At 42.2% G+C, this 12,023-nt stretch overlaps 1 protein-coding gene across 3 annotated transcripts in view; it reads left to right on the top strand.

The window, feature by feature from the left end:
- The window catches only part of acat2 (acetyl-CoA acetyltransferase 2), an 85,825-nt gene that overhangs the window by 41,715 nt on the left and 32,087 nt on the right, over positions 1-12,023 (top strand). For all 3 annotated transcript variants that reach the window (XM_048536009.1, XM_059648471.1, XM_048536010.2), the window contains one exon: positions 5,066-5,183. In XM_048536009.1, coding sequence (XP_048391966.1) covers positions 5,066-5,183 — 118 coding nt within the window. The remainder of the gene's footprint in view (positions 1-5,065; positions 5,184-12,023) is intronic.

Below are 12,023 nucleotides of genomic sequence, written 5' to 3'. Positions count from 1 at the left end.
TATTACAATAAAACAAACCCACTCTTCTAAACCCCAGTGAATATAAGCCCAATCTACACAAGCTTTCCTAAGACAACCCCTTGGTCTTCAGAATCAGCTTTCTTTGAACAGTTCCAAAGCGAATATATCCCTCCTTAACTAAGGAAACCAGAACTGAACACAGTGTTCCATGTGTAGTCTCACCAATGTAACAAGAGTTGTAAAACGTGTTGTGAGGAGTTGTGACAAGATGTCCCTGCTTTTATCTTGTCTTACTTAAAATTAATTCCTTAATTCTATTTGACTTCCTAATTACTTACACCACATGCTAACCTTTTGTGATACATGTACAAGGATATCCAGATCTGTCTGTATTGCATTCTGCTGTCTCTTACTGTTTAGTAGTATTGTGCTTTTATGTTGTTCCTGATTCAGTTATTCCCATTGCGCAGTCCAGCTGCCAAATTTTTGCCCACGCAGAGTCCTAACATAACACTCATGGAAACAGACCCTTTGGCCTAAACTGGTCCGTGCTGACTACGGTGCCCAATCAGCTGGTTCCAATCGTCTGCAATTGGTCCATTTCCTTCTAAACCTTTTCCATCAATGTATCTAGCCGATTCTATATACGCACCACTCTCTGCCTGAAGAAGTTGCCCCTCAGGTCCTTCAGAAATCTATCCCCTCTCACCGTAAACCTATGCTTTCTAGTTTTCAATTCCCCATCCCTGGGAAAAAGATTCTACGCATTTATCTTATCCATGCCCCTCATGATTTTATACACCTCAATAAGGTCACCCCTCATTCTCCTATGTTCTAAGGAATAAAGTCCATTCCAGGCTAACCTGTACCAACAACTTTGGCCCTGGCAACATCCTCGTAAATCTTCTTTGCATACTTTCCAGTTTCACTGTGTCTTCCCTTTAATGGGTTGACCAAAACACATGTGACCTCACCAATGACTTATACAACCGTAACATAACATCCCAACTCAATGCCTTGATTGATGAAGGTCAGCATGCTTCACCGTCCTGTCCACCTGTGATGCTGCTTTCAATAAACTATGTATTTGTACTTCTAGTAGGTTCCTCTGTTCCATAACACTGCTCAGGATCTTACCATTTACTGTATAAGTCCTACCTTGGTTTGACTTTCCAAAGTGCAACACCTCACACTTACCTGTATTGAATAGCGTTTGCCAATCCTCAGCCCTCTTCCTCATCAGTATCAATGACACCTCCTAATTTTGTATCATTCCTTGTACATTTACATCCAGATCATTTAAGTAAACAACAAATAACAAGGTCTCAACACTGACCCCTGTGACACACCGTTAGGCACAGGCCTCCAATCCGAGAAACACCTTCAGCCATCACCTACAATGCTTCTTACAATGGAGCCAATTTTGAACCCAATTAGCTAGCGGTCCCTGGATCCCATGTGACCTTATTTTACATGACTAGCCTGCAGTGTGGGACCTTGTCAAAGGCCTTACTAAAGTCCATATAGACAACATCAACTGCCCTACCATCCTCTTGGTTACCTCTTTGAAAAACTTTAAAAGATTCATCAAACATGACTTCCTACACACAAATCCATACTGACTATCCCTAATTAGACCTTGACTATCCAAGTATTGGTTGATCCTGACCCTCCATATCCTCTCCATTAATTTACGTAACACTGTTAAAAGCCTCCCATTTGCCAGTTGTTCCTTTTCCTTGAAACCGACTCGCCCAGTTGACCTCTGCTAGATCCTGCCTAATGGCCCCAAAATTGGCCCTGCTCCAGTTTAGCACCTTTAACCTGTGGACCTATCCAGTCTTTTTCCATAACTATTTTAAAACTAAGAGAGTTATGATCACTGAACCCAAAGCACCCGCTGACACTTTTAGTCACTTGCCCAACCTCATTTCCTAAGAGGATGTTCAGTGTTGCACTCTCCTGAGTAGGGTCCTCTACAATTGATTTAGAAAACTTCCTTGGACGCATTTGACGAATTCCACCCCATCTAATCTTTTTACACTCTGAGTGGCCCAGTCAATCCAGGGGAAACTAAAATCTCCAATTAACACAACTGTATTATTCCTACAGGTATCTGCAATCTCTCTGCTCCTGTAGTACTCGCTGGCTACTTTGGGGGCCTATAATATAGTCCCAACAGAGTGACAGTCCCCTTCCTGTTTCTAAGTTCTAGCTGTATGGCTTCATTTGATGACCCCTTAAGAATATCCTGTCTAACTACTGTTGTTATGTCCTCCCTTATCAAAAGGGCAACACCCCCTCCTCACTTACTTGTACTTCTGTTACACCTGTAGCTTCTGTATCCCAGAACATTGAGCTGCCAGTCCTGTCCTTCTCTCAGTTAAGTTTCTGTTATGGCTATAATATCCCATTCCCCAGAGCCAATCCATGCCCTGAGCTCATCTGCCTTCCCAGTCAGGCCTGCTGCATTGAAATAGATATGCTTTAAACCAGAAGTCTTTTCCCTCCCTTTTCTGTGCCCCGGCTATCCTGAATAGTAAACTTGCTCTTGATGCTAATGAATTTTCCCCTGACTTCTCGAAGACCCCTATCTTATTCAGAGTTCCACACACCCCGACCCCCACCAAACTAGTTTAAACCTGTCACCTCTGGGTAACACTAACAATTCTCCCTGTGAGGAGGACTCCCTCCGGTTCAAGTACATAGAACATAGAACATTACAGCACAGTACAGGCCCTTCGGCCCTCAATGTTGTGCCGACCTGTCATACCGATCTCAAGCCCATCTAACCTACGCTATTCCATGTACGTCCATATGCTTATCCAATGATGACTTAAATGTACCTAAAGTAGGTGAATCTGCTACCGTTGCAGGCAAGGCGTTTCATTCCCTTACTACTCTCTGAGTAAAGAAACTACCTCTGACATCTGCCCTATATCTTTCACCCCTCAATTTAAAGCTATGCCCCCTCATGCTCGCCATCACCATCCTAGGAAAAAGGCTCTCCCTATCCACCCTATCTAACCCTCTGATTATTTTATATGTTTCAATTAAGTCACCTCTCAACCTTCTTCTCTCTAATGAAAACAGCCTCAAGTCCCTCAGCTTTTCCTCGTAAGACCTTCCCTCCATACCAGGCAACATCCTAGTAAATGTACAACCTATCCTTCTTGCACAGGTCACCTTTACTCCTGAAGAGATTTCAATTATCCAAGAACTGAAAACACTGCCGCCTACACCCGCTCCCCAGCCATGCATTCATCTGGCCTATCTTTCTATTTCCATCCTTACTGGCGTGTGGCACTGGGAGTAAGCCGGAGATCACTCCCCTTGATGTCCTGCATTTTAATTTCTTACCTAACTCCCTAGACTCATTTTGCAGGACTGTATCTGCTTGTCTACCTATATCATTTATACCGATGTGCATAGTGACTTCTGGCTGTTTACCCTCCCCCTTCACAATTTGTTTTTTGATCTATCCTTGTATCATCTGCAAATTTGGCTGCGATACAGTTACATCATCCAAAGTCATTGAAGTAGATTGCTGTACTGATCGCTGCGGCATTCCAATGGCTACAGTTTCTGAGTCTGTTTCCTGTTAGTTAGTCGTTCCTCACCCTCAACCCCTGCACATACAGGAGACAGTTCTTGCCTATGCAGGCTCTGTAGGAGTAATTTACTTGCTACCGCTCTCCTACTTTCTCTGCATTATTGTGACTATTTACTTTCCTTTTACAATGCATTCCTCTATTGAATGTTTCGACTATCTCACCACACTGTCAGGTAATCATTCGAGATTCTAACCACTCACTGCATGAAAAGGTATTTCTGCATATCATCATTGTTTCTTTTGCCAATTGCCCTCAAACCACATCCTCTTGTTTTCAGTCCTTCCATAAATCCCCCTATCCTCTTTATCATGACCCCTCATGATTTTTATACCCTCTATCAAAACTCATTTTGAAGAAAACTGGTCCAAAATTCTCCAGTCAATCAACAGAATTAAGTTCGTCATCTCTGGGATCATTCTCAAGATTAATTTCTATACTCATTCATTCAACCCATTCATTCATATCCTTGAGCAAACCTGAGGAGCTGTGTGGCCTACTCCTGTTCTAATTTCTTGTGGACACCAAAGCAGTATTCAGTGTATCAATTTTACATTACAGCCTGAATTATAACTATATGGTCTCTGGAAATGCGAGGTGTCATTTATTGCATACATGTGCAAGAGGACTGTAGTCCCATGACAAAACATCCGTTTGTCAATTAATAAACAAAACCTTCATGCCACTCGTGCTTAATTGCTGTGAAGTTTAAAAAATCTTTCACAATCATTGTAATACCTTTCTCGTAAACCTCCACTATTTTCTGATTTACACTATGACCTATAGTGTTGCCATCGTCAATGGGTTCACTAAACATACTCATCAGTGTCTTTGCTATTATCCCAGCTGCACTAAAACTGACTCTATATCTGATCCTCGATCCAAGATCATTTCTTACTTTGTGTTCAGCTAGTCCTTTATTCTGCCTTTCTATCTGTCCTTTTGAAAGTCAAACATCTTTGGATGTTTAGGTCCCAGCTGTGAACTTTCAAAAGAAACTTTGACAGTTACCTGATGATTATAAAAATTATAAGGTGAGAGAAAAATTGCAGAGCAAGGGAGTGGGACTGCATGACTTGTTCTTGCATAGACCTCGTACAGATATAACAGACCAAATGGCTTCCTTCTATACGCTATAACCATTCTGTGATTCTATTGGTGGAATATTGAATTTCACCCACGGCCTTTGGAATGTGTCCCAATGGCCATTTTGGCAACAAATATGTTGACAGATCAATACAGCATAGGTGACGTCATGGGTGAACATCTGTCAACATCCTGTCTGCTCATGTTTGAAATTCCTCTCAATAAAATTTGATCAATTTTGCAAAATAATATACAAATTTTTAAATATTTTTTACGTTGATATTGAAGTTTGTGCTGGGATTTCCTCAAATATACTGAAGCTTGATTGATCACATGGTTACTTTTAGCCAGTATACCAAGTGGTGATAAGGAGATCAATTAAAAGCTGCATATGTTATTTACTCCAGACTCCGCATGTGGCACTTTTGAGAACTGGAGTCAAAGTGGGTGATGTATCACTTCAAGATAGCATGCTTTGTGATGGTCTGATGGATGCATTTCACGGTTACCACATGGGAATTACAGGTAAGAATTGCCACTAAGTATTAAAAAAAAATTCTTGAGTGTACTGTATGTGTTATTTCAGACAGGAGTACAATTTCTGTGAGTGATTCAAGTATATATTATTAGAAGCCTGATAGCAGCTTGTTCCTTTAAAATGCTGACATGATTTTTTTTCTATTCATTCATGGGATGGGGCCCTCACTGGTTTTGCGAGCACTTATTACCTATCCCTGATTGCTAGCGGGCAGGTAAGGGTCAACCACATTACTGTGGGTCTGGAGTCGCAAGTAAACCAGCCCTAAAATTTAATTTATTTCACCTAATGAAGCAGATTTCCTTCCCTAATGGACATTAATGCACCTGATGGATTTTTATTACAAGTGATAGTACTTCAACTCCCAAATCAGATACTTGGGCCTGGATTTTCACCAAGTCATTTGGCACTTTCACCTGGTACTCCCACCTTTGGTGGCTTCATTGTGGGGATAGACATGCCCTTGGCCTCTACAATGTGTATGGAGTTAGGCCAGTTGTTAAACAATTCTTAGCTCAAAACAGCACTTCAGACGTATCATGAGTCATAGGCTACGTGAGAAAATTCTATGAGAAGTAAGTTAAGAATCTCTTTCTCATACCTACCAGTGGCATTTCCATGTCACTTGACCCACTATACACTGTTTAGGATGAATTAGCACAACAGTGGCAATAGGATGTGTTTACAAATAAAAGAACAAACAAAGAACAAAGAAAATTACAGCACAGGAACGTGCCCTTCAGCCCTCCAAGCCTGCGCCGATCCAGATTCTCTATCTAAACCTGTTGCCTATTTTCCAAGGATCTGTATCCCTCTGCTCCCTGCCCATTCATGTATCTGTCTAGACTCATCTTCAATGACGCTATCATGCCTGCCTCTACCACCACCACTGGCAAAGCATTCCAGGTACCCACCATCCTCTCCATAAAGAGCTTTTCATGCATGTCTCCCTTAAACTTTTCCCCTCTCACCTTGAAATCGTGACCCCTAGTAATTGAGTGCTTCACTCTGGGAAAAAGCTTCTTGCTATCCACCGTGTCTATATCTCTCATGATTTTGTAGAGCTCAATCAGGTCACCCCTCAACCTCTGTCTTTCTAATGTAAATAATCCTAATCTACTCAACCTCACTTCATAGCTAGCATCCTCCATACCAGGCAACATCCTAATGAATCTCCTCTGCACCTTCTCCAAAGCATCCACATCCTTTTGGTGATGTGGCGACCGGAACTATACGCAGTATTCCAAATGTGGTCGAACCAACGTCCTACACAGCTGCGACATAACCTGCCAACTCTTGTACTCAACACCATGTCTGATGAATGAAAGCATACCGTATGCCTTCTTGACCACTCTGATCGACCTGTATTGCCACCTTCAGGGTACAATGGACCTGAACACCCAGATCTGTCTGTGCATCAGTTTTCCCCAGGGCTTTTCCATTTACCATATAGTTTGCTCTTGAATTGGATCTTCAAAAATTATCACCTCGCATTTGCAATTGGATCTTCCAAAATGCATCTCCTTGCATTTGCATTCAATCATTCAATTGTTAATTTTCATTTATGTTTGAAAAAAAGCTCCATTTTACTACAGGAAATTTTTAAAAATTCAAAACCCTTTCAAGTATTGATTACCATAAGTACAACACAATATCCTCTTCGTCCCCACCCTGAATAGTTTCAAACGGTTTCAAAGTAGCACAACCCTGACTGCTTTTCCACCAGCCGAGGAAAATATCCTGTTGAGCAATGTAAGGATTTGATATAATTGAATAAGATCACCTCACTGTTTTCTAAGCTGTATGAAAGAAAGGCCAGTCATGAGATCCTACAAGAGGCCTTTCAGCCCATTGGGTCTGTGTTACCAAAAATAGACTACTGCCAACAGTAGTCCCACTTTCCCACACTAGACCCACAACCTTCAATGTTACAACACTTCATAGATTGTGAAGTTACCTGCCTCAACTACCCACACAGGCAGTGCATTCCAGATATCTCCACTCTCGGGGTGTTCCTTAAATCCCCTCTAAACCTCCTGCCTTTCACTTTAAAACTATTTCCCTTTGTTATTGACCCTTCCAAGGGGAACAGCTGCTTTCTATCTACCCTGCCCACATAACTCCCACATAGCTCTTACCTATGTCCCCATCTCCCCAACCTTCTCTGCTCCAAAGAAAACAAGCCAATCTTATCCAGCCTCTGTCTATATCTGACATGCTTCAGCCCAGCCAATGTTCAGGTGATCGCCTCAGCATTCTCATAAGAATCAGTCACATTCATGTGGGCCTGGAGTCATGTGTAGGCCAGACTAGGTGAAGATGGCAGATTTCCTTCTTTAATGAACATTAGTGAACTAAATGGATTTTTATGATGATTGACAGTCATTACTGTCAGACATTACTGATTGATAGCCGGAGAACTTTTCCAGCATTCTCATAAGAACACAAAAAATGTGCAGGTGCAGGAGTAGGCCATTTGGCCTTCGAGCCTGTGCCATCACCCAGTATGATCATGGTTGATTATGCAATTTTAGTATCTCACTCGTGCTTTCTCTTCTTTGATTGCTATAGCATGTCCACCTCCCTCTTGAATATATCCAATGAACTGGCCCCAGCAGCTTTCTGTGGTAGAGAATTCCACAGGTTCAAAACCCTCTAAGTAAAGAAATTTTCCCTCATCTCAGCCCTGAATGGCTCACTCCTTATTCTTAGACTGTGACTTCTTGTTCTGGACTTGCCCAAAATCAAGAACATTCTTCCCACATCTAGCTTGTGCCGCCTCATCAGGATTTTATGTTTCAATGAGATACTCCCTCATTCTTCTAAATTCCAACGAGCACAAGTCCAGTTGATCCAGTCTTATTTTATATGTCAGTCCTGCCATCCCCAGAATCAGTTTGGTGAGCATTCAATGGACTCCCTCAGTAGCAAGAATATCCTTTCTCAGACTAGGAGACCAAAACTTCACACATTACTCAAGGTGGCCTCACCAAGGCCCTGTATAACTGCAGCAAAACATCCCTACTTCTAAATTCAATTCCTCTCACTATTAGGACCAGCATACCATTAGCTCTCCTCACCGCCTACTGCACCTGCATGGCAACGTTCAAGCGCCCATTCCACCATGACACCCAGGTCTTATTGCACCTCACCTTCTCCTAAACTGCCACCATTCAGATAATAATCTGCCTTCCTATGTTTGCCACAAAAGTGGATAGCCCAACACTTTTTCACATCATTTTGCATTTGCCAAGTATTTGTCCAGTTAGGCAGCATATCCAAGTGAGCCTACAGTCTCTAAGCTTCCTCATAGCCCACACTGTCACCTAGCTTAGTGTCTTCTGCAAATTTGGAATTATTACAATCAGTTCCTTCTTCCAAATCACTAATGTATGTTGTGGACAGCAGATTTCCCTTTAATGAATCCTTGCTGACTTGGGCCAATTCTGTCACCACTTTGCAAATGCTCAGTTATTATATCCTTAATAATTGACTCCAGCATTTTGCCCACCACTGATGTCAAGCAAACTGGCCTGTAATTCTGTTTTCCCTCTCTCTCTTTTAAAAAGTGGCATTACTTTAGATACCCTCCAGTCCATTGTAACTCTTCCAGTGTCCGTAGAATGCTGGAAATGATCATTAATACATCCTGTATTTCTGGAGCCACTTCCTTAATATACACCAGGCTAATGTCCCTCCTTACTATTGTTTTAATCTCCTCCTTAACCAGCAATACTACCCCAACTCCCTTCTCCCACACTAAGCCAGCTTTGGTCTCAACTTGCCAAACTACTCTGGATCTCATGATCCTTCCACTGCCTTCTTTATCAGTTTTCCATGTGGGGCACCTTGTCAATGGCTTTGCCATCTCTGAATGGTTATCCTCCATGTGCTCTGGTTTCCTCCCACATTTCAAAGATGTCCAGGTTAGGTTGAATGGCCATGGTAAAAATCCCCAAGAGGGTTACGGGATGCGGGGGCTCTGGATGGATGCTGCTGGGAGGATCAGTAAGATTTGATGGGCCAAATGGCCTCTATGTACACAGTAGTGATATGATTCAATGATACACCAACCGCCCTACCCTCATCTGCATACTTGGTCACTTGCTCAAAGAATTGAACCAGATTTGTTAGGCATGACCTCCCTGTGCTGACTATTCCTGAACAAACCTTGCCTCTAAGTGGCGATTTATTTTCTCCTTCACTATTTTCTCCAATAGTTTCCCTACTACTGATGTGAGTTTCACTGGTCTGTAGTTTCCTAGCCTATCAGTACTACCTTTCTTGTAAAGCAGAACCATATTAGCTGTCTTCCAATCATCCGACTCCTTCCCAGTAGTCAAAGATGATTTAAAATTTTGGGTCAGGGCCCCTGTAATTCCCTATTTCATCTTCCACAATAACCAGGATGCAACTCATCTGCACCTAGGCCTTGACCACTTTTAAACCCGCCAATCCCTCCAATACCTCCTCGCTTCTTCAGTCTGTTTAGTCTTTCATTATAATGCAATTTCTTTGTATGATGGTCATTCTTTCCAAAAAGCTCCTTTTCAACATGGTTATTAAGTAGCCTTTTTTGACTATACAATACTGGGTCTAAACTAGTTCTTTCCCTAATTAGTTCCTCAACATAACTGTTCTAGAAAATGATCTTGCATTTGTTCCAATATTTTGTGCGTTGCAACATTTGGTATAAATTAGGTTTGCCCAGTTTGTCTGTAGATTGAAAACCCCATGTTTACTGTATTATCCTGTCCTTTGCTAACCTTGTCTTTTGTGCTGATATGCTTGTGCTGGGCTCCCCCATCTCTGGGGATGAGAATATTTGTGGAGCTTCCTGCTGTATTTGGTTGTCTAATTGTACATAGCCATTCACAACTCAATATGGCAGGGCTGCACAACTTTGAACTGATCTGTTTGATTAGCATCCAGTTTATATACAGGATAGGAAATTTAAGAGTTACAATATCATTATAGCGCAGAAGTAGGCCATTCGGTTCATCCTGTCTGAACCAATTCCCCAACTTCACTTAATTTGGTCACTTTTTGATAAGGGCTGGTTTACGTTGCAGGACGTGCTTGAAAGGGCAAATGAAATTAATAAAACTAAGTGAAATGGAGATGGGGTAGAGACAGTGGAAGGATTGACGTTAATTTTTTAAGCTTTCCTAAGGCATTTGATAAGGTTCCCCATGGTAGGCTCATTCAGAAGGTCAGGAGGAATGGGATACAGGGGAACTTAGCTGCTTGGATACAGAATTGGCTGGCCAACAGAAGACAGCGAGTGGTTGTAGAAGGAAAATATTCTGCCTGGAAGTCAGTGGTGAGTGGAGTTCCACAGGGCTCTGTCCTTGGGCCTCTACTGTTTGTAATTTTTATTAATGACTTGGACGAGGGGATCGAAGGATGGGTCAGCAAGTTTGCAGACGACACAAAGGTCGGAGGTGTCGTTGACAGTGTAGAGGGCTGTTGTAGGCTGCAGCGGGACATTGACAGGATGCAGAGATGGGCTGAGAGGTGGCAGATGGAGTTCAACCTGGATAAATGCGAGGTGATGCATTTTGGAAGGTCGAATTTGAAAGCTGAGTACAGGATTAAGGATAGGATTCTTGGCAGCTTGGAGGAACAGAGGGATCTTGGTGTGCAGATACATAGATCCCTTAAAATGGCCACCCAAGTGGACAGGGTTGTTAAGAAAGCATCTGGTGTTTTGGCTTTCATTAACAGGGGGATTGAGTTTAAGAGTCGTGAGATCTTGTTGCAGCTCTATAAAACTTTGGTTAGACCGCACTTGGAATACTGCGTCCAGTTCTGGGTGCCCTATTATAGGAAAGATGTGGATGCTTTGGAGAGGGTTCAGAGGAGGTTTACCAGGATGCTGCCTGGACTGGAGGGCTTATCTTATGAAGAGAGGTTGACTGAGCTCGGTCTCTTTTCATTGGAGAAAAGGAGGAGGAGAGGGGACCTAATTGAGGTATACAAGATAATGAGAGGCATAGATAGAGTTGATAGCCAGAGACTATTTCCCAGGGCAGAAATGGCTAGCACGAGGGGTCATAGTTTTAAGCTGGTTGGTGGAAAGTATAGAGGGGATGTCAGAGGCAGGTTCTTTACGCAGAGAGTTGTGAGAGCATGGAATGCGTTGCCAGCAGCAGTTGTGGAAGCAAGGTCATTGGGGTCATTTAAGAGACTGCTGGACATGTATATGGTCACAGAAATTTGAGGGTGCATACATGAGGATCAATGGTCGGCACAACATTGTGGGCTGAAGGGCCTGTTCTGTGCTGTACTGTTCTATGTTCTATGTTCTATGTTCTATGCCATATGACTGGAGAGTGGCAAATGTGACATATATGAGATGGTTGCATAGTGGTAATTCAAAGATGGCAATTCTTTAGGGAATGGGTTCAAATCCTATCACTGTAGCTGATGGAATATAAATTTAACTTGTCTGGCAGCATTTGTGAACTAAAAATCAGAGTTTAAGGTTTCGGGTTCAGTTCTGACCCGAAACGTTAAATCTGATTTTTTTCTTCACAGATGCTGCCAGATCTGCTGCGCTTTTCCAGCAAATTCTGTTTTTGTTCCAGATTTACAGCATTCACAATTCTTTTGGTTTCTTTAAATTAACTTAATTTATTTGCAATGTAAAGAAAGTATCAATAATGATGATCATGTCAACTATCACCAGTTGTAAAATGTCATCTGGTTTACCAGTACCATTTTGGGAAGAAAACTTGCCATCTGGTCTGCGTGTAACTGTAAACCCACAGCAATGTGGTTGACTCTGAAATAGTATCTGCAATGGCCAAGCAAGCCATTCATTT

Source organism: Stegostoma tigrinum, chromosome 9 (assembly GCF_030684315.1).
Source record: "Stegostoma tigrinum isolate sSteTig4 chromosome 9, sSteTig4.hap1, whole genome shotgun sequence".
Lineage (NCBI taxonomy): Eukaryota > Metazoa > Chordata > Chondrichthyes > Orectolobiformes > Stegostomatidae > Stegostoma > Stegostoma tigrinum.
This window is presented reverse-complemented; position numbering and strand designations above follow the sequence as displayed.